We start from the raw sequence: 22,616 nt of genomic DNA on the forward strand, positions 1-22,616 counted from the left end.
TGTGATGTTTGCAAAGGGGGTGGGGGTATTTGGATGACCTAACCCTTATTACTAAGACCTATATAGGAATTGGATATTAATTAGATGTATCAGGGAAAGTTTGCAGTTTTAAGTCAGGAGTCAATAAGGATAAAAGCCAAAGTATTGGACTGGTCCTGCTAAGATATTAATCTTAGGAGTAAAATTTGTGAATATTTACAGCAAATTATTATGTTTGTTGTATAGCGATCAGTATATTTCACTGAAGCCAATTGAGATATAATACTAGAAAGTGAAATTCCATGGTAGTGGTGCTGCGGTAGCGTTGCCACCTCACAGCAAGATGTTGTCACGTTTGATTCTCAGCTAGAGCATCTTCTGTGGGGAGGCATGCGTGAATGGGCGTGCCTTCGTTGAAGGTTGTGCATCAGGGCTGGTAACTCGGCACGTAAAAATCCACTACCAAATATTAGCTGACTGGAGTTCCGCTGTGGCGATCCCTAACCGGGATAAGCTGAAAGACACAACAACTAGAAAGTGAAATTCCTTAATAACATTTGGGGAAGACTGTGGATATCATATTGCAAGAGAGTTTCTTCAGTAAACAGGTTTTAATTTGCTATTTTATATTGAGTGATTTTCTCAGCGTCTCACTCAAGTCTGTTTTCTCTACATTAGTGCACAGAGTTTTTTGGAGACATAGATTGATCCCCATAGCTGGGGACATATTGTGCTTAAATCCAAAACAGAAAAGCTCCACTGACAAACATTTCCACTCCTTTCACAAAGCTCAAAACAAAGCAGAAAATGTCTTTGTTTTGTTTTTTTTTTTACTCCAGTTGTATCTCAAAATCCTGAAACTCAGTTCCCTCTCCAATCAGGCTCCTCAACAATGCACATATTTTCAATGGTAAATTAAAACTGTTCCTGCCAGACGTCTTGCTATGCCCCTGCTGTTCCGCAGGCTACGCTATTCCTAAACTACCTCTCCTATGTACACATACACTTAGTGATCATCTCTTATCTATTATTTTTCTGTGTTCTACTCTTCTTATGACAAAATGCATATAATTACATCTGACTTCAGATACTACTACTACTTAACTATATTCTGTATTGACTATGTTGCTGCAAAATATATTTGTTTCTTTCTTAATCTTTCTTAATTTTCTGCTTTATTTATCCTCACTTTATATATACTGCTGCTAATGTCACCTGACCATCCTGTATACTGTACAGTACTACCATAGTTCTAGTGAAACTTTGTATAAATTGCTGCTAAATGTTACCTGAGTAGTCTGTATATTGTATATGGTCTACTGTTATTATTTGTTGTAGAGCATTTTAACCTGGACCTCCACTGAAAAGGGGTTTGCTTGCCCAATGGGGCTTTCTAGTAAGTGAGTAAGTAGGTAGGTAAATAAATAAATACGGTATGTTAAATCTAGGAGTCTCTTTTCCAACTTAATTTCTGCACAGTATGTTTCAGCCTATAACTTAGTGAGAGTATTCCCAAATAAAATATTACAGTTTTTATACCCCACTTGGTTAGAAGGATGGGGAGGAGATAACTCATGGAGGGTGACTGCGGCATCTGATAGAACACAGTGATCAAAACAGGTGGTATACATTTTTTCCCATATAATTTTTCTGTTGTATAGTCATCTGATCGAGGGAAAAGCAAAAATGGCATCACAGGCATACATGCAGTGAGAGTTAATAAAACAGAAGTCACTGCAGAAATGCATGATACACTGCATGGCAGATTGTGTGGTTATTATTTTATGATCAGCTATTAATGAAGGGAACTGCTAAGCATAAACGTAAATAAAAAGGACTTTACTTTCCCTGTTTGAAAGGGATTGAGGACTGCATGGAATGTGTTTTTGTTAGACTACATGGGGTTTTCAAACTTGTGGATTACATGTTCTAAAATCTGGAAATGGCTGATCATCTAGTGCGGCATGTAGAGGCATTAATGAATGGCTTTTATGGGACATACTTGGAATAGCTAAAGATTACTGTCACAGTGTCATATGAGCACAGTAAGGTGGGTTATGTGGCAGTCAGCCTGTAGTTTATTGTTCTACAATGTGCATATTCTCAAGGAGCTTAAACTGAAGGTATAGGGCGCCAACCACTCAGAAATGTGCATGAGACTGAACGTGGGGGGCTTAAAGGGAGATGTGACAGGCCCTGAAGTGCCCATTGAAGAGTGATGTAACTAGGGTATTTTTATGGTTTTCTTTTCAACCTGCAGAGGTTGCATCTTTGGATAAGTATATGCTGAGTGTGCAGTACAAGTGCCACAGGATCTTTTAACATTCATATAAACTACTGCTAGTGAAAGCAGATGGGGACCTCATTTAATATCTCTTCTGAAGGAGAGCACCCCCATTCCCCTTACCCCGATGTTGCACTTCAGTGTCACATTACTAGAACAGAAATCCAAAAGCACTTAGTGTGGGGATAGAACCCACAGCCTTATGATAAGGACTGAAATGTGAGTTATACACCTCATATCTCTACAGCCCTTATGTTGTAATAGCGTTAACAAGCACCCCAAACTGGCTGGACATGTGAAGCCACATGAAAGTTACATGCATTTTCATATTCCATACATCCAAGTTGCTTACCTTAGCAGAACTCAACCTAGGCACCTCCCCAGAAGTCAGAGCCTACCCAGCACAACTGTTGAACACTTGTTGGCCATAAATTTAGTGAGGAACAGGTAAACTCTTTCTGGCTTGTCTAATGTCTTAACTATTCAAACTATAACTGCATAAAAACTGTATTTGACCATTTATCTTGTATATTTTGTTTACTTTAATGCCATGCCTATTCCTACTGTATTTGTTTTATTCTAAATGTTTGTAAATATTTTCTGTCCATAATGTGCATGACATTTGTCCTTTTAGATCAGGTCACTAACCCAGTTTAAAAAAAAATCTTAATAAATATAATAAATAAAACTAGACTGATCTATATAGTAATACTAAGTGGTGTTCATTGATGTTTAAGGACAATACCTGAACTTGTATCATTACAAAACTTGGTTTGTTATAAATATTTCTCAGTCTGCAATGAGGCAATGTTGATGTTACTTCCAACAATTCAAAATAGGACAATAACAGAAATCATACGATTAATCAGTCAGGCAGTTAGTGAAGGGGATTAAGGTTGTGAGTTGTTAATGAGCTACTTCCTGTAATACAGAGTTTGATTCCCTCAGCTGTCATTTGTATACTGTGCAAACTTGACCAAGTCACTTAACCAGATAGTGCTTTGTGCCACCTGGGGATTTGGGCTAGGCTCCTTAATGGTCTCTTGAACTGCATGTCTAGTAACTACCTTTGATAAAAAAAATATAATTGAATAAAAATTAAATATTTTCTCAGTTTGTCATATAATTTTGGGGACTTGCCCAGTGCAATATTTGCACAAAAGGTAGTAATAATTCATATCAAATACCAGAAATACATTACTGTGTTTGTAAACTTAGTAGCTTGAAAATCACACTATTAAAAGTTAAATGTTAAACCACTGCCTAGTCTTTACTATAGTATTTCTTTTATCTAGGACTGATTTCATCCATGTTGTTTGTCCAAATATATGCACTGTGTGCTGTAGGTGTTACTTTACATGGCAGCATAAACACCGTTTTCTTTTGTATAGCCCTCTTTATTCATTCTGCTATAGGTCTGTACATATAACTACAAGGCCATAGTGTACTGACTTCCACTAACAAGTTTAAGAGGCAGGCTGACTTTTATCTCATGTTGTGCAGCCAATGATCATTCACACAATGCCACTACTGCTCCTAGAACTACTATTGTGCTGTAGGGCCATAGGGTTGCCACCTTTCAAATGCTCAAAGTGGGACATTTTTGGTACAAACGTCTGTTTTGCAGGGCAAAACTTACCCATGGCCAGTCCAAAGGACAGAACTTCATTTTTTGCCTAAATAAAAGCTTATTCTTGTAGCATTTTAGTTGCTTGTTCTGTTTCTTATAACATATAGGTGTTTTAGATATAGAATAACTGTTTTATGCAACTATTACATAAAATATAGCAAATAATTTTGTCCTAAAATCTCAGGGCATTTGTCATTTTTTAAATTTTTTTGCAGGACACAACTGCCCAAAGTGGGACTGTCCCTCGTAAAGTGGGACAGGTGGTAACCCTAAAGGGCCAATGTTCTCAACCTCATAGCACAAGAAATCTGGACGAACATAAAACAGGGGGGGGGCAAAGGCCCAAAAATATGGGCAGATTTTAAATACAGCATTATAAACTTAGAAAGTTGCTAGAATAACAGGTTTTGTGTTAGCATGCAGTTTCTGAAGGAGATACAGTCTGAAATTCATGTGTGGCATTACTTAGTGACTTCAATCCTCAGTGATTTGCCTGAAAACCATACTTATTTTTTTTTTGAAGAACAGACCAAAAAATATGAAGTGTAAATCTGGACAGTTGAAAGGTACGTGTGGGGTTGTGGCACTCCCCATTCTGTGCTGACTGATAACAGACTTAAAAAGACACCAGCATACCTCTCACCTGTTATGATTTGAGCATTGTGCTGTAATTTTGGCTCTTAGATTAACTTTGCTCCTCCTAGGTTAATTATCTTCCTCACAAAGTCGATCAGTTTATGGAGTCACATGCCTAACTAAATAAATACATTTTATAATTGTATTTATTACGAAATTTGGGGCATGGATGGCTAGGCTGAAAAAGACTTTGGGCCGTTATCCTAATACACTTCTATGATCTTAAACACATAATCCCTGCCACTAACTATATAAGATCTAGTACATGAACACTTTCTATTGTGAAAATTAAGAATGTGATCCTTTTTTAACCCTCTGCTATGATTTTTAAAGGCCAGTGCCATGATTTTTAATGTTTGATCGTTGAAAGGTGTGGACACCAGCAGGAGTTTACATGAAACATGTATGAGCACTATAGTGGGAAACTGCAATTATATCATTTAAGGAAATAGAATTTGTCTACGAAATTAAACTGTTCGTAATTTGTGTTTGTAGTCCTACAGCAGCAGAGAGACAAAAGAGAGACTTTGGAGTGATTAAGTATCATTTTTATGCATTTTCTTGCTGCCTTTAGCTAATTCTGCCTAAAACGCTCTAGAGTTTCTGTGAGTTAAAAAGCTTGTTTCAGCTACATATTGTGCTTATTTTACTGCCTGCACTTTAACAAAGTCGTTTTTGTGTTTAATTTACCTGTTTAACTGTTGTAGGCTACACACCCAAGTGTGATAGCCATTTCTGTGCATTTAAAGTGTTTTTTTTTTGTTTCTGCTTTATTTTCCGAAAAAAAAAACAAATATATATATATATATATATATATATATATATATATATATATATATATATATATATATTCCCGCCTTTCTAAGCTAGTTTAGTCCAGTTTTCAGGTTAGTGCTGAATTCAGGGCTGTGTTATAAGTTTCTTTGTTTGCTCATACCTTACATGGACAGAAGGAAGTTTCTCTGTTCACTGTGATATAGGGAGCTTTGAGCAGCCTATCTGTCCCTGGAGGAGTGGTTTCAGCCCGGATATTAGTAGTTTATTGGCCATTTTGGGCTAATTTCTATCTCTTTCATTTCCCTGCTATAAAACCCACATTTGCAAGGTTTTTGTGCTAGTATACCGCTCAGCAAGCTCCTGCCTGGTGCCCTGCAGAGTTCTACAGCAGCAGAGAGACAAAAGAGAGACTTTGGAGTGATTAAGTATCATTTTTCTGCATTTTCTTGCTGCCTTTAGATAATTCTGCCTAAAATGCCCATTTTCTAGAGTTTCTGTGATTTAAAAAGCTTGTTTCAGCTACATATTGTACTTATTTTACTGCCTGCACTTTAACAAAGTCATTTTTGTGTTTAAATTACCTGTTTAACTGTTGTAGGCTACACACTCAAGTGTGATAGCCATTTCTGTGCATTTAAAGTGTTTTTTTATTGTATCTGCTTTATTTTCTGAAAAAAAACAAAAAGAACAAAAAAATACTTGTTTTCCCACCTTTCTAAGCTAGTTTAGTCCAGTTTTCAGGTTAGTGCTGAATTCAGGGCTGTGTTACAAGTTTCTGTGTTTGCCCATACCTTACCTGGATAGAAGGAAGTTTCTCTGTTCACTGTGAGTGAGGGAGCTTTGAGCAGCCTATCTGTCCCTGGAGGAGTGGTTTCAGCCCAGAAATTAGTAGTTTATTGGCCATTTTTGGCTAATTTCTATCTCTTTAATTTCCCTGCTATAAAACCCGCATTTGCTCGGTTTTGCACACCGGGCAGTGCCGGTTAGCTAGGTTATAACTATTCCCAGCTCCACAAAGTCTACTCTTCAAATTTTCCCTTGGAACTAGACAAACTTTCAACTTAAGCACTCAAATCATTCTTTTCTCTTCCCGGCACTTGACCAAAACACATAGCAAGCATTAATAAACCTTAGCACTAGACCCCCCCTATACTGTAGAGAAGGACAAGGCTCTCTAGTCAACCTTATCAGCCAATCAGTAAAACAGTTCACTGTACCTATCCAGGCATGTCCAAAGGGCAGTTTCAGGTGTACTCTCCAGTCCAACTAGTGAATCTGGGCATTTTGAGGCAATGTTACAATTGCCCCATGTACACAGACAACCCTCTCCTCCTTCCACCAAACACTAATACATGCGAGAGATGCAATTATACAGCCAAACTGGAGGCTAAGCTCTCTTAACCCAAGACTGGACCAGGCAGTCAAGAGGATAAGGGAATTACTTGCATCACACCACCAGTCTCACATAGACCTATGAATCCAGCACTGGCAAAAAACACACATAAATACACAAAAACATACTCGGAAGCTCTAAATAAAAATCTGCAAAAGCAACAGAGACCTCCAAATCAGACATCCAAGCAACCTCCACCCCCCAACTAAACCATGAAATACATACTTCACAAAACCAGCGTGCCACACAATCACAGCTGTTAAGGCAAAATAACTTACCCAACACACTACTAATAGGTGACTCTGTAGTCAGGCACACTGACGTCCCACTCACTAGGTTGAACAAGGAGAAGGTTACTGTTAGTTGCCTGTCGGGTGCCAGGATCTGCCACATAACACAAGCACTCAGGTCACTCCAGAACAAGTACAAATATGAATCTGTCATTGTCTATGTTGGTGTGAATGACCTAAGCCGTACCTCCCTGGACTACATGAAAAGAGACATGGAGGAGCTCTCTGATCACGTAGCCCAGGCCGGTATGACCCTAACCCTGAGTAGCATCCTGCCCTCACCAAGAATGATACCACCGTATAAAAAAATTATCAATTTCAACAATTGGTTCAGCTTCTGGTGTCATTCAAAGGGGATCCAGTGTCTGTCAGCCTGGGATGACATGCTCAACAAGCCATGCTGCTTTGCTAGAGACGGCTTGCACCTGTCACCCTTAGGCTTTCGAATACTGGCCAAGGCTCTTGCCACCCCCATAGTGCCTTTTTTAGGCAAGGCTCAAAAGACAAACCCACGGCCGTAAATAGCACAAGTAACAAAAAAGTGAGGGTAATGCTGCTCAATGCCAGAAGTCTAAACCTCAGAATGCATACACTCAAGGCACTCCTCAGTATGGAGAAAATTGATATATGTGTAGTAACAGAAACCTGGTTTAAGGCTCCAGACAGCACCCCAGCACTACCAGGCTACAACTCATACCATACATTGCGGCCACAAAACCCGGACCGAAATACAAAAGGTGGGGGAGTATCCATATTCATCAATGATACCCACACCTCCAGGTTAGTGGCACAGCATGATGCTTCAGACATCATCCACGTGCAACTAACAATGGGCAAAACTGCTATTCAAATTATAGCTTGCTACAGATCACCCACCATGTCCAAGGACATCCGCATTCCTGGAAACACTGGGAAACATAAACATCCTACCAAACACCCTGATATTGGGTGATTTCAATTACCCAAACATTAACTGGGAGAACTACTCAAGTATGAATTCCCTTTCCCAACATTTCCTACAATTTATAAACTCAAATGCCCTGGATCAACTGGTCAACACCCCCACCAGAGGTGACAACATATTGGACCTGGTCATCACCAACATGGGCGACCGGTGTTCCACACCAGAGGTCAACCCCTTGCTGGTTAGATCTGACCATAAACTAATCACTCTGGATATCCACATCCCGCCACCACCCCCAGTCAAGGAAACCACCATGAAAAACTTTTCAAAAGCAAACTTCATGTTAAGACCCAGGTGGGAGGTTTCAAAGCCCCCATGCTAATGGATAACGCTGCCCAAGCTGCAAAATCCTTTAATAATGCACTCTATGGGCACCTACAAGAATGCATGGATCATGCTATCCCAAATAAAACCAAGACTCACTCCTCCAAGAAAAGGAAACCATACTGGTGGACCCCTGCCATAAACAAGCTATACAATAGAAAGAGGAAACTAGTACAGAAAAGAGTAAAATCCCAAGAAGGGAAGACATCCCTGATCAGTATCAGCAAGAAACTACATTCACTCATAAAATCATCCAAGGCTAGCTTCAAAAGAAATATTGCAATGGAGTCCAAAGATAACCACAAGGCATTCTTTAGCTGTGTCAAGAATCTAAGTGGAAATTCTCAGATCTGCTTGGAGTTAGTGCAGAATGGCACAAAATACACTGAACCGATCGATATAGCCAACATCCTGGCAGACAGGTTCAGTGCAAACTTCACCCCCCCTCTCACCCCCAAAAGGGCCCATAACTATACCAGAAGAATGTAGTGCCCCTGAAATCACAGACACTCAGGTTAAAACAGCCCTCTCCAAAGCCAAAAACACAGCATGAATGGGACCGGACGGTGTCCCAGACTGCGTCCTACATGAGCTCAAAGATGAACTAACCCCTCACTTAAACACACTGTTTAAACTCAGCCTCTCCACAGGCTATGTGCCCACAGAGTGGTGCACAGCAACGGTTATTCCACTCCACAAAGGTGGAGCCACAACGGACCCCGGGAACTATCGCCCTATAAGCCTGACTAGCTTGGTCTGCAAAGCTATGGAGCGCATCATCATGGATCTCATTAACAGAGACATTGGAAACCTCCAAACACTGGACCCTACCCAGTTCAGCTTTGTTAAGGGCAGATCATGCCTCCTAAACCTGGTGGACTTCTTTGAGACAGTTACCAAGGCTATAGACGAGGGAAAGGTGGTCCACACAAGCCTACCTAGACCTCGCAAAGGCTTTCGACATCATTCCCCACTCAGGTATTATAGACAAGCTCACCAGCCTGAACATAAACCCCTACATCACAAGATGGGTTACCAACTGGCTCATGGACAGAACCCACATGGTAAGAGTTGCAGGAGCTAGGTCTGACTCTAAACCAGTTACAAGTGGCATTCCTCAGGGCTGAGTCCTCGGACCCCTCCTGTTCGGCATATACTTCTCAGAGATACAGGCAAGCACAGGAGGACTATGGCTGACCAAGTTAGCAGGCGACTGCAAACTAGGGGCTATAATTGACTCTCCGGCTGACATAGACATCCTCCAAAAGGGTCTCACTGAGACAGATACCTCGTGTCAAAACCATGGCCTCAAGCTAAATGCCAAAATGTGCATAGTCATCCCCTTTGGAAAAAACAAAGTACCCACAAACTATCACATAGGTGGTAGCCCCCTAAATACGGAAGACATAATAAGGGATCTGGGGACCCAAGTAGATAGTAAACTCTCCTTTGATAATCACATTGCCAAAGTGGTTAGAAAATCCTTCTATGTGGCCCACCTAATCCCAAAAGGATTTGCATCCAGACTGAAAGAGGTCATTGGGCCCCTCTACGCATCACTCATCAGACCCATCATAGAGTACAACGCCCCATTTGGGATACACCTTACAAGACACCTGCAACAGCTGGAAAGACCACAGAAGTTCCTCACCAAGAAGATCACTGGCCTCAAGCAGATGCCCTATGCAGCTCGACTGAAGAAACTCCAGCTGTACTCGGTTGCATACCACCTACTCAGAGGTGATCTCTGCCTGACATACAAGGCCATGGCCAACCCAGAATTGATGGACATGCTCCACCTAAAGAAAACCATATCCCCTCGTGCCACACGCTCCAGGGATCTAAACGTTACCAGAACAATAAATAGGACGTGCTGGAAGGATAGATTCCTGTCCCAGAGACTTCCCATGCTCTGGAACAAGATTCCAATCTACATTAGGCAGAGCTCTTCGCTAACCCTCTTCAAGAGAAACTTTGACGAGTGAATTGGAAACAGAAAGGTTATCCCAGGGATCACTTCAATGGCTCTGCTGGACAGAGGCACAGGGAACTAATCTAAGGGGGCGGCGAAAGCCAACACATTCCGGCTAGGCTTATAAATGCCTTCTGGCAGACAGCTAGTACCTACTTATGAACCTATGCCGGAGACATAGGTTATACCTAGCAGGAGCGATCTTTGAAGTTTGGAACCAAGTTTCACATCATCCAACTCCTCTCTCTGGTAACTAATATTTACCAATGTCATTTTGCATACATGCCACTGGACATATGTTCCTTTTCTAGTAAAGAAGGTGTGATAGTATCCATTCTGAGTAGGCAATATCTGGGAAGGGTACCTGGAACACTAATTCGTTTTTGTTGTTTTTCTTTTTGTGTAATCTTTAAAACAGGCTCACCTGCCTGAGCTGGTGATTCGTTCGGTGATGTTGATCTGAGAGCTACAACGTGTACCCCAACAAAGGGAGAGACAAAATAGCCCTCAAAAAGCAAGGTCGGAGCAGTGTCTTCTCCTGTGTAACTGCACTAATGCACTCGTCGTTTTACTAAAACTGCCTTGTTTTGCTGGTTAGAGAATATCTCTAAGGCAGAAACGCAAAGTGGACTTTGGTCAGAGTAGGTACTGCTTGGTGCGGTTGTCTGCTTGCTGCTGAGAGTGTCAACATTTAACTGCAGCTCCCTCCCACTTGGGCACTGACATTGCGAGCAGCTTTGTCTCTGTCATCACACTCTTACACATACAGAGGGAGTTCTCGTACCACCGCCGGCACTACAACGGAGCACAGAGTGCCAGCATGTCCAGTCCATAGGGCTTACTCTTCCTGCAGCAGCTTCTGTCCACTTTATTCCGCTGGAACTGCAATTCTTCTGGAGCCACAGAAAAAATACAAGGTTTAATCTCTCTGAGTTGCGTTTCTGACAGGAATCATGGCTGATTTCCCATCCAAAATCAGCACCCAAACGAGCTCTCCCAACGCTCAGGCCAGTGGGCGTACACTTGCCTTCGGACCTGTCTCAGTCGACATGGACTTTCTTAGATCCTTCGTGGGACTTCTGATGGTCGTAGAGATTGTAAGTACACCAGCTCGGGTCAGGGCGCGCATTTGGGGCTCAATCCAGGTGTGTGTTCGCTTGGCAAGTGAATTAATAGCAACTTGTGATTAAGCAGGTGAAGCAACTGCATTGTTTATTTAGAAAAAATAAGAAGAAAGGAAATCATTCTCTTTTAAAATGTTTAACCATTATGCATACTTCAGTGGAACCGGATCTCACTTTTACATGCCAGTGGCCACACCAGGGTACGAAGTCACCTGAACGTTAAGGTAGATTTGTCACCTAACTCCTATTCTGCTTTCTGTGCTGCCATACCTGTCTAGTTAGCACAGGTCGTCTCGTGAGGAGAGAGGAGCCGGGAGGTAGATGATGGTAGCGGTTTCATGTGACTCGCAGGTGAAGTGTACTCAAGTCACGTTATTAATGCATAAGACAATTCTTTCTCCACCTGTAATTACAGCACCGGAGTAGACTAATCATTTGTTTTTCTAAGGCAAGACCAGTTTTATTTCAACAAAGGTCACTCCCCATTTCTTAAAATGATATTATTTTCCAACACAACTCCCATTTAATCACTCCACCCCGTCCTTATATTTGCTAGTTCCATGACACAGTTGCTCATGATAAACACATTGCTGCCTTTTTAACTGTTCATAAGGGCATGAAGTTGCTGTGTAGGAACACGCATTCAGATTTATTTTAAAACTATCGGACACAGCTGCACAGAAGGTGGATGATTACCTGCAATAATTTAAAAGGATCTCAGCAGTTCTAAATGACTAACAAACATGTTGGAGCGTTCACTGCACGGCATTATTAGTCGTTGTAGTCAGTCTGACTACACTCCGGGATAACAGTACAATCAGTAGTAAATGGTAAGAGACACACAATAGAAAAAAAACTGGGACAAACAGTTACATTCATGGTGAGAAAAAACAAGTGTGTGTTTATTTTAGTGTTTGCATACTTCAGTGGAACCGGATCTCACTTTTACATGCCAGTGGCCACACCAGGGTACGAAGTCACCTGAACGTTAAGGTAGATTTGTCACCTAACTCCTATTCTGCTTTCTGTGCTAACATACCTGTCTAGTTAGCACAGGTCGTCTCGTGAGGAGAGAGGAGCTGGGAGGTAGATGATGGTAGCGGTTTCATGTGACTCACAGGTGAAGTGTACTCAAGTCACGTTATTAATGCATAAGACAATTCTTTCTCCACCTGTCCTTACAGCACCGGAGTAGACTAATCATTTGCTTTCAGAAGGGAAGACCAGTTTTATTTCAACAAAGGTCACTCCCCATTTCTTAAAATGATATTATTTTCCAACACAACTCCCATTTAATCACTCCACCCCGTCCTTATATTTGATAGTTCCATGGCACAGTTGCTCATGATAAACACATTGCTGCCTTTTTAACTGTTCACCTGTTCGTATTAAGGGCATGAAGTTGCTGTGTAGGAACACACATTCAGATTTATTTTAAAACTATCGGACACAGCTGCACAGAAGGTGGATGATTACCTGCAATAATTTAAAAGGATCTCAGCAGTTCTAAATGACTAACAAACATGTTGGAGCGTTCACTGCACGGCATTATTAGTCGTTGTAGTCAATCTGACTACACTCCGGGATAACAGTACAATCAGTAGTAATTGGTAAGAGACACACAATACAAAAAAAATCTGGGACAAACAGTTACATTCATGGTGAGAAAAAACAAGTGTGTGTTTATTTTAGATGGAGTAAAAGTGGTAATAATCAGTAATGCCGAGGATTTATTTAATTAATGGTATCAGACTGGCTACGTTTCAGTATAGTTTCAGTATTTGCCACTTATGCATTTGTTCCCTTTTACCTTTTTGTTCCTATTTAATACATACCTTCTGTTTGCGTTTTATTGCGCTCTGGAGGTGTCCTTTCTGATTTTACAGGACTGACAATGTGCAAATAAAAATAGTAAGCATTTTGTTTTTAGCTTCAGTGAAACTGGGGAAATACTATTTGTGCTCTAGAAATCTGGTAACACATCAGATTTTTATTTTTTTATTACATGTATTATGCAAAGCAAGAAAGAACGTATTGGAATATTGTCAACAAGCACAAATTTGTTGCCCAATGCTTAGTTAATGAATAATACAGGATGTGCATTATTAACTTTGTGACAGGATATCACAATGCCTCAGGTGCAGTATAAGATAGGAGAAGCAAAGTGTATTTCACACCTGAGAGGTGGTGAAGTTCTACTACAAACACCCAAGCCACAAGTGCTCAACAAATTCTGTCTCAAAGCCAGAAACTTGAACTTCTTGTATCTTGTACACTGCTCAGATATAACATTGAACAAGCAGCTGCCATACCTTACTCAAATACATTATTCGAGTTTGAGCGAATTAAGTGTTGGGGAGGGAATGTAAATTACCGCCATAACCCTCAAACTGTAGACAGTGGAAACAGTAACAAAGGGTCTTAAAAAGTAGGCACTTGCCACCAAACATCTGTACATCTAATTAGCGTAAAATTTCAAGACAAGATAGCACATAACTCTTCCTGCTTTCAGTAGGAAATTGAGATGTTGCTCAGAAACACATTTAAAAACAGAGGGTGACAAAATGATGGAAAATATAAGCACATTCTCAAAGAGGGAGTGAAAAATCTGTAGACTTTATCTGTATTGCAAAATTCTATTAAACCAGGTAATTTATTTCAGCTTCTGAAAAAGGGAGATGTAATATATTTGCCCTCTTTCTTTAAATTATTGGTGCCATTAGTATGCTGGTCATGTAGGGCAGTTTTCTGTGTACTAGATAGCTTCGAAAATCCCGTGAAATGAGGGAGATTCAGAGAATTGTATGTAGGGGCAAATTAAGCCTGAAAATAGGGACATATCTCCAAAACAGGGACAGTTGAAAGGTTTGATTAGGGCAGCAATTGGGAAGCGGATTTAGGGTTAAGGAGCAGAAAGGGAGTTTTAGGTTTAAGGACTGGGAAGAGAATTTTATGTTTAGGGAGTGATCTGTAAATTTAGGTTTAGGGAGGAGGTGGAGTTTTAGGTTTCGGGAGTAATCAAGGACATTAGGGTTAGGGAGGAGAGGCAAGGAAAGTAGAGTTTTAGGGTAAGGGATCACGGAAGATTCAGGTTAAGAACTGGGTTACAGTTTTAGGGCTAGAGTTAGGTCTTTGATAGGGTTATACTGTTTTATAGGTTTGGGTTTTGGGAAGTCTATGTAGTTATGGGACATATAGCTAGTGTGAAAATGGGCACTTACTTTCTAGAGAAGTGTGTTGTGAGCTACGAGCACATGTAGTAGACCTGGTAATGATATCCTGTGATAAAGCACACATTAACCTATGTTATGTCTGTTATAAATTGAGTGTGTAACATATAAAGTATTTTATTTCCAGCAATTGTGATGACAGCGAATATAAGCATGGTAGACCTATCATCTTATTATAATTATAATTTCAACCCAGATGTTAGTAGTTTATTGGCCTTTTTGGGCTAATTTTGATTGTATCTGCTCTATTTCCTGAAAAAAAATATATATATACTTGTTTCCCACCTTTCTGAACTAGTATAGTCCAGTTTTCAGGTTATTGCTGAATCCAGGGCTGTGTTACAAGTTACTGTGCTGCCATTACCTTACTTGGATATAAGGAAGTTTCTCTGTTCACCTGTGAGAGAGGGGAGCTTTGAGCAGCCTATCTGTCCCTGGAGGAGTAGTTTGAGCCCAGAAGTTAGTAGTTTATTAGCCATTTTGGGCTAATTTCTATCTCTTTCACTTCCCTGCTATAAAAACCTCATTTGCACAGATTTTACACTTGTATTCCTCTCAGCAAGTGCCTTCCAGGTGTTCTGCAGAGTCTACAGCAGCAGAGAGACAAGAGAGTGACTCTGGAGTGATTAAGTATCACTTTTCTGCTTTTGTTGCTGTCTTAACTAATTCTGCCTAAAATGCCAGTTTTTTTAGCGAATCTGTGATTTAAAAAGTTTGTTATTGTATACAACTCCGCACAGCTCCTCGTGGTGTCCTGCAGAGTGATACAGGCAACAGAAAGACCCAAGAGAGACTTTTCCAGATTTAAGTATTTTTTTCTGTTTTTTTGCTCCAACTGCCTTTTCCCACCTAAAAAGTGGATTTCTAACTGATCTGTGCTTTAAAAAGTTTAAATTGCATTTGCCTTCTGCTTTTTACAGTTTTTGCACTTGTTTTATATCAATTTAAGTCATTTTTGTATTGTATAACTGTTGTAGGCTACACACTAAAGTGCGCTAGCCTGTTTATAGCATTTACAGTGTTTTCTGTGTGTTTTTCTGCTGTCTCCTGAAAAAAAAAATTCTCTTTTCCCGCCTTTGCTGAACTAGATTAGTCCAGATTTCAGGTTTTGCTGAATTCTGGACTGTGGTATAGTTTCCTGTGTTGCCCATATCCTTACTTGGATAGGAGGAAGCTTCTCTGTTCACCAGTAAGAGTGTGAAGCTTTGAGCAGCCTATCTGTCCCTGGAGGAGTGGCCTCAGCCCTAAAACTAGTAGCTTATTGGCCGTTTTGGGTCAATTCCTATCTCTTTCAGTTTCCCTGCTTTAAAACCCACATTTGCACGGTTTTGCGCCAGTATACAACTCTGCACAGCTCCTCGTGGTGTCCTGCAGAGTGATACAGGCAACAGAGAGACCCAAGAGAGACTTTTCCAGATTTAAGTATTTTTTCTCTGTTTTTTTTACTCCGACTGCCTTTTTCCACCTAAAAAGTGAATTTCTAACTGATCTGTGCTTTAAAAAGTTTAAATTGCATTTGCCTTCTGCTTTTTACAGTTTTTGCACTTGTTTTATATCAATTTAAGTCATTTTTGTATTGTATAACTGTTGTAGGATACACACTAAAGTGCGCTAGCCTGTTTAGAGCATTTATAGTGTTTTCTGTGTGTTTTTCTGCTGTTTCCTGAAAAAAAAAAAAAAAAAAAATATTCTCTTTTCCCACCTTTGCTGAACTAGATTAGTCCAAATTTCAGGTTTTGCTGAATTCCGGACTGTGGTATAGTTTCCTGTGTTGCCCATATCCTTACTTGGATAGGAGGAAGCTTCTCTGTTCACCAGTGAGAGTGGGGAGCTTTGAGCAGCCTATCTGTCCCTGGAGGAGTGGTCTCAGCCCTGAAACTAGTAGCTTATTGGCCATTTTGGGTCAATTCCTATCTCTCTCAGTTTCCCTGCTTTAAAACCCGCATTTGCACAGTTTTGCACGATTTTGCGAATAGAGCAGCATCGGACAGCGCCGCTTAAGCGGGTTTAAACTATTCCCGGCTCCACAAAGTCTGCTCTTCACTTTTTCCCTTAGAACTGTTCTAAACCTCAAAGTAAGCACTCTATTTTCATTCTAAAGCCCTGCAGTTGCTCGTATAAGTAATCTTATAAGTAAGCACTAATAAACTAAAGCACTACACCCACTTATAATCCCTTAAAGTACTTGGCTCCTTATTGGTCCTTTTTGATCAGTCAAAAAGTAGTTCCTTATACTATTCTGGCATGTCCAAAAGTCAGTTTCGGGTTTACTCTCCAGTCCAACTGGTGAATCTGGGAATCTTGAGGCAATGTTACAACTGCCTTATGTACACAGACCACCCTCTCCTCCTCCCAACAAGCTCAAATATATGTGAGAGACGCAACTATATAGCCAAACAGGAGGCTGAGCTCTCTCAACCGAGTACAGGCGCAGTCAGTCAGGTGGAGAATGTAACCACACCACAAATCCAGTCTCACATAGACCTATCGCAACAGCAAACCAAACACATAAACACACAAAAACATACTCGGAGGCTCTAAATAAAAATCTTCCCAAGCAGCAGAGACCTCCAAAGCAGACATCCAAGCAACCGCTACCCCACAACAATACCCACGTATTACATAGTTCACAAAGTCAGTATGCCACACAGTCACAGCCCTTAAGGCTAAACAACACACCTAATACACTTGTAATAGGTGACTCTATTGTCAGACACACTGACGTCCCACTCACCCGGCTGAACAAAGAGAAGGTCACTGTAAGCTGCCTGTCGGGTGCCAGGATCCGCCACATAACACAAGCACTCAGCTCACTCCAAATCAAGTACAAATATGACTCCGTCATTGTCCATGCTGGTGTGAATGTCCTACCTCCCTGGACTACATGAAAAGAGACATAGAAGAGCTCTCTGATCATATAGCCCAGGCCGGTATGACCCTGACCTTGAGTAGCATCTTACCCTCACCAAGAATGATGCCACAGTATAAAGACAAAATTATCAATTTTAACAATTGGCTAAAGTATTGGTGTCATTCAAAGGAGATCCAGTGTCTGTCAGCCTGGGATGACATGCTCGACAAGCCACATTGCTTCACTAGGGACGGCTTGCACCTGTCACCCCTGGGCTTTCGAATATTGGCTAAGGCTCTTGCCACCCCCATAGTGCCTTTTTTAGGCAAGGCTCAAAAGACAAACCCACCTCCATAGACAACACAAGGAAAAAGAAACTAAGGGTAATGCTGCTCAATGCCAGAAGTCTAAACCTCAAGATGCATGCACTTGAGGCTCTCCTCAGTATGGAGAATATCGATATCTGTGCAGTAACAGAAACCTGGTTCAAGGCTCCTGAGAGCACCCCAGCACTACCAGGTTATACCTCATACCATGCTTTTCGGCCCCAAAACTCGGACCGAACCACAAAAGGAGGGGGAGTATCCATATTCATCAAAGATACCCACACCTCCAGATTAGTGGCACTGCACGAAGCATCGGAGACCATCCATGTGCAACTAACAGTGGGCAAAACTGCCTTTCAGTTTGTAGCCTGCTACAGACCACCCTCCCAAACCCAGGAGCCCCACTCAGCTTTCCTGAGAACGCTGGAGAATATGAAGGTCTCTCCAAACACCATCATATTGGGTGACTTCAACTACCCAAACATAAACTAGGAGCACTACTCAAGCCCCAACACCCTCGCCCAACGCTTCCTAGAATTTATAAACTCAAATGCTATGGAACAAATGGTCACCATTCCCACAAGAGGGGAAAACATATTGGACCTGATCATCACCAACATGGGGACTCTATGTTCCATACCAGAGGTATACCCCTCATTGGTAAGATCTGACCATAAATTAATCTAACTGGACATCCATATCCCATCCCCACCCCCAGCCAAGGAAACCATGGTGAAGAACTTCTCAAAAGCAAACTTCACACTTCTCAAAACCGAGGTGGAATCCTTCAAAGCCCCCAGGCCAGTGGAAAATATGTCCCAAACCGCAGAATCCTTTACAAACGCATTCTATGGACACCTACAGGAATGCATGGATCGTGCTATCCCAAATAAAACCAAGACTCACTCCTCCAAAGGCAGGAGACCTATCTGGTGGACCCCAGCCATAAATAAGCTATACAAGAGAAGGAAGAAGCTACTACATGATAGAGCAAAATCTCAAAAAGGGAAGGCATCTCTGATCAGTACTAGCAAGAAACTACAATCCCTCATAAAATTATCTAAGGCCAGCTTCAAAAGAAAAATTGCACAAGGCGCTAAAGATAATCACAAGGCCTTCTTTAGTTATGTCAGGAACCTAGGTGGCAACTCCCAGATATGCTCTGAGTTAGTGCAAAATGACAAAAAATACACTGAACCCACAGACATTGCCAACATCCTGGCAGACAGGTTCAGTGCAAACTTCTCCCCCCCCAAAAGAGCAAATGTCTATCCCAACAGAGTGTAGCCTCCCTGACATCACAGATGCACAGGTGAGAGCTGCCCTCTCCAAAGCAAAAAACACAGCATCAATGGGACCGGACGGTGTCCCGGGCTGCGTCTTACATGAGCTCCAAGAAGAACTGAACCCTCACATAAAGTCACTGTTCAGTCTCAGCCTTACTACAGGATATATACCCAAGGAATGGCGTACAGCAACAGTGGTCCCACTCCACAAAGGTGGTGCCACAACGGACCCCAGAAACTATCGCCCTATAAGCCTGACTAACCTGGTCTGCAAAGCTATGGAGCGTATCATCATGGAACTCATAAAAAAAGACATTGAGAACCTCCAAGCACTGGATCCTACCCAATTCGGCTTTGTTAAGGGCAGATCTTGCCTCTTGAACCTGGTTGACTTCTTTGAAACAGTCAACAAGGACATAGATGAAGGGAAGGTAGTCCACACAGCCTACCTGGACCTTGCAAAAACCTTCGACACAATACCCCACTCGGGCATCATAAATAAGCTCACCAGCTTAAATATAAACCCAGGTGTCACAAGATGGGTTGCAAACTGGCTCAGGGATAGAACCCACATGGTCAGAATTGCAGGTGCCATGTCAGACTCTAAACCAGTTACAAGTGGCGTCCCACAAGGCTCAGTCCTGGGACCTCTCTTGTTTTGTATATATTTCCCTGAGGTACAGGCTAACACGGGAGGACTATGGCTGACCAAGTTCGCAGATGATTGCAAACTGGGTGCCATAATCGACTCACCGACTGACACAAGCATCCTCCAAAAGGGTCTCACAGAGACGGATAACTGGTGCCAGCGCCATGGCCTAAAGCTAAATGCCAAAAAGTGCATAGTCATCCCCTTTGGCAAAAACAAAGTGCCCACAAATTACCACATAGGTAGTAATCTATTAAGTACGGAAGAAGTAATTAGGGATTTGGGGACCCAAGTAGATAGCAATCTCTCCTTTGACAATCACGTTGCCAAGGTGGTTAGAAAGACCTTCTATATAGCCCACCTTATCACGAAAGGGTTCACATCTAGATCAAGAGAGGTCATTGTGCCCCTCTACTCATCACTCATCAGGCCCATAATTGAATACAATGCCCCATTTGGGATGTACCTTACCCGACACCTGCAGCAACTGGAAAGACCCCAAAAGTACCTCACCAAGAGGATCAAGGGACTCAAACAGATGCCCTACGCATTTAGGCTAAAGAAACTCCAGCTCTACTCAGTTGCTTACCGCCTACTCAGAGGCGATCTGTGCCTGACGTATAAAGCCATGTCCAAACCAGAATTAATGGACATGCTCCACTTCAGGAAATCCAAATCCCTTAGAGCTACACGCACCAGGGACTTAAACCTCAGCACAGAAATAAATAGGACATGCTGGAGGGACAGATTCATATCCCAGAGGCTCCCCTCACTCTGGAACAAAATCCCAATCCATGTTAGGCAGAGCCCCTCAATGACCCTCTTCAAGAGAAATCTTGATGAGTGGATGGGAGATCGTAGGTTTACCCCTGGGATCTCTTCTGTGTCCCTACTAGACACAGGCACAGTAAACTAACATTAAAAGGGCTATCTTCTGTGACCTACTATACAGAGGCACAGTCAACTAATCTAAATGGGTGGCGAAAGCCAAACACACTCTGGCTAGGTTTATAAATGCCCTAGGGCAGATAGCCTAGTATCAACCTATGAACCTATGAACCTATAATCCTGCTTTTCCAGTTTATAATTTTATATATTCAGCACACACTCCATGGGAAATTGTTTTCTTTGCTCCCACAAACAACTTTCTCTGTCTTAAGACAGTACTTTATCTGTACATATTGTGACATCCCACTCCAATTAAAAAAAAATTATATATATATATATATATATATATATATATATATATATATATATATATATATATGTATGTGTGTGTGTGTGCGTGCATGTGTGTATGTGTGCGTGCGTGTGTATGTGTTTTTTGCAGAAGAGAAAATCTCATGACATATTTGACCTAATGAGGTCATACTTTTTTTTTACTTATTTTAAAATATTTAATCATATTTAAACTGGCTCTGTGCAAGTGATATATTATTATAGCAATAACCCACGCCTGGGTGTGGGTAATGTGGGATTTACCCACGGTTGTCGTGGTTTGGTCCCGAGGGCGAAGCCCGAGGGACCAAACAAAGACAACCGTGGGTAAATCCCGCATTACCCACACCCAGAAGTGGGTTATTGCTATTATACCATGACATTATTTAAGAAAAGAAATTACTTTTCTTAAATAATGGCATTGTATAATGCCTCTTTGTTGCCCTTCCACAGCTGTCTGGTATCCACGGCAGTTCTGATGTACTACACATGCCTACGCAGTACATCAGAGCTGTGGCCAAAAGCAACGGAGAAAGCAAGATCTCTGTTGCTTTTTACTGTTTCGCTATGTTAAATGGGTTTAACATAGCGAGACAGCTTTAAAATAAGCAACGGAGATGTCCGTTGCTTATTTTAAAGCTGTCTCGCCATGTTAAATCCATTTAACATAGCGAACAGTAAAGCAACGGAGATCTTGCTTTCTCCATTGCTTTTTTTTTTAAACCTGTCTCGCTATGTTAAATGGGTTTAACATAGCGAGACAGCTTTAAAATAAACAACGGAGATCTCCGTTGCTTATTTTAAAGCTGTCTCACTATGTTAAACCCATTTAACATAGCAAGACAGGTTTAAAAAAAAAGCAATGGAGAAAGCAAGATCTCCGTTGCTTTTTACACACTGTGTCGCTATGTTAAAGGAGTTTAACATAGCGAGACAGCTTTAAAAAAAGCAACGGAGATCTCCGTTGCTTTTTTTAAACCTGTGTCGCTATGTTAAACTCTTTTAACATAGCGAGACAGTGTTTTAAAAGAGACTTATACTAATGGAAAAAGTCCGGGCGACCGGACCTTTTTCCTTTGTATAAGTCGATTTACAACGTGCACGCTGGCCAATCAGCGTGCACGTTTTGGAATATTAATGGGGGGGTCATGGTATAATATTACTATTATTTTTATTCCCTCATTCACTGATACCAGTTAGTATTGCCTACCAAGCACTTGTCCTATTTATTAATTCCCACTAGAATTGAGACTTTGACAGATGGTCCCATACCAAGAGAGTGATTTTTTTAAATAACCTATTTACTGCTGAGACTGACATCTGAAAACACTAAGATGGTTGTAATTTGCAAATACATGCATCTACTTGCTTCGATCACTCATCTACCCCTCATACCTGTCAAACATTTAAAACAAGAATTCCGGAAAAAGTAAAAAGTAATGTTGGGGCAAAGCACTTAAGTCGGGGATACATTTTATTTATTGGTCTTATAAAGTTAGAATATGTTTTGTCTGCATCTTCTGAAGGATATGGAGCCTGAAATTCAAATGTTTTTCCTTATTTAGTGACTTTAATCCTCAATGATTTGCTAGAACTCTTCAAATTTTAGGAAGAACAGACCACAAATATGAGGCAAAAATGTGAACATTCTGCAAGTATATTTAAGTATATGGTATTATGGCA

At 41.2% G+C, this 22,616-nt stretch overlaps 1 protein-coding gene across 1 annotated transcript in view; it reads left to right on the forward strand.

Annotated features, from left to right (window-relative positions):
- Positions 1-10,948: 10,948 nt before the first annotated feature.
- The window catches only part of LOC122809705 (plasmolipin), a 359,490-nt gene continuing 347,822 nt past the window's right edge, over positions 10,949-22,616 (forward strand). Inside the window, exon 1 of the mRNA XM_044081397.1 lies at positions 10,949-11,346. Coding sequence (XP_043937332.1) covers positions 11,203-11,346 — 144 coding nt within the window. The 5' untranslated portion in view covers positions 10,949-11,202. The remainder of the gene's footprint in view (positions 11,347-22,616) is intronic.

The sequence above is a fragment of the Protopterus annectens genome, chromosome 8.part0, assembly GCF_019279795.1.
Source record: "Protopterus annectens isolate FY-2018-M chromosome 8.part0, PAN1.0, whole genome shotgun sequence".
Lineage (NCBI taxonomy): Eukaryota > Metazoa > Chordata > Ceratodontiformes > Protopteridae > Protopterus > Protopterus annectens.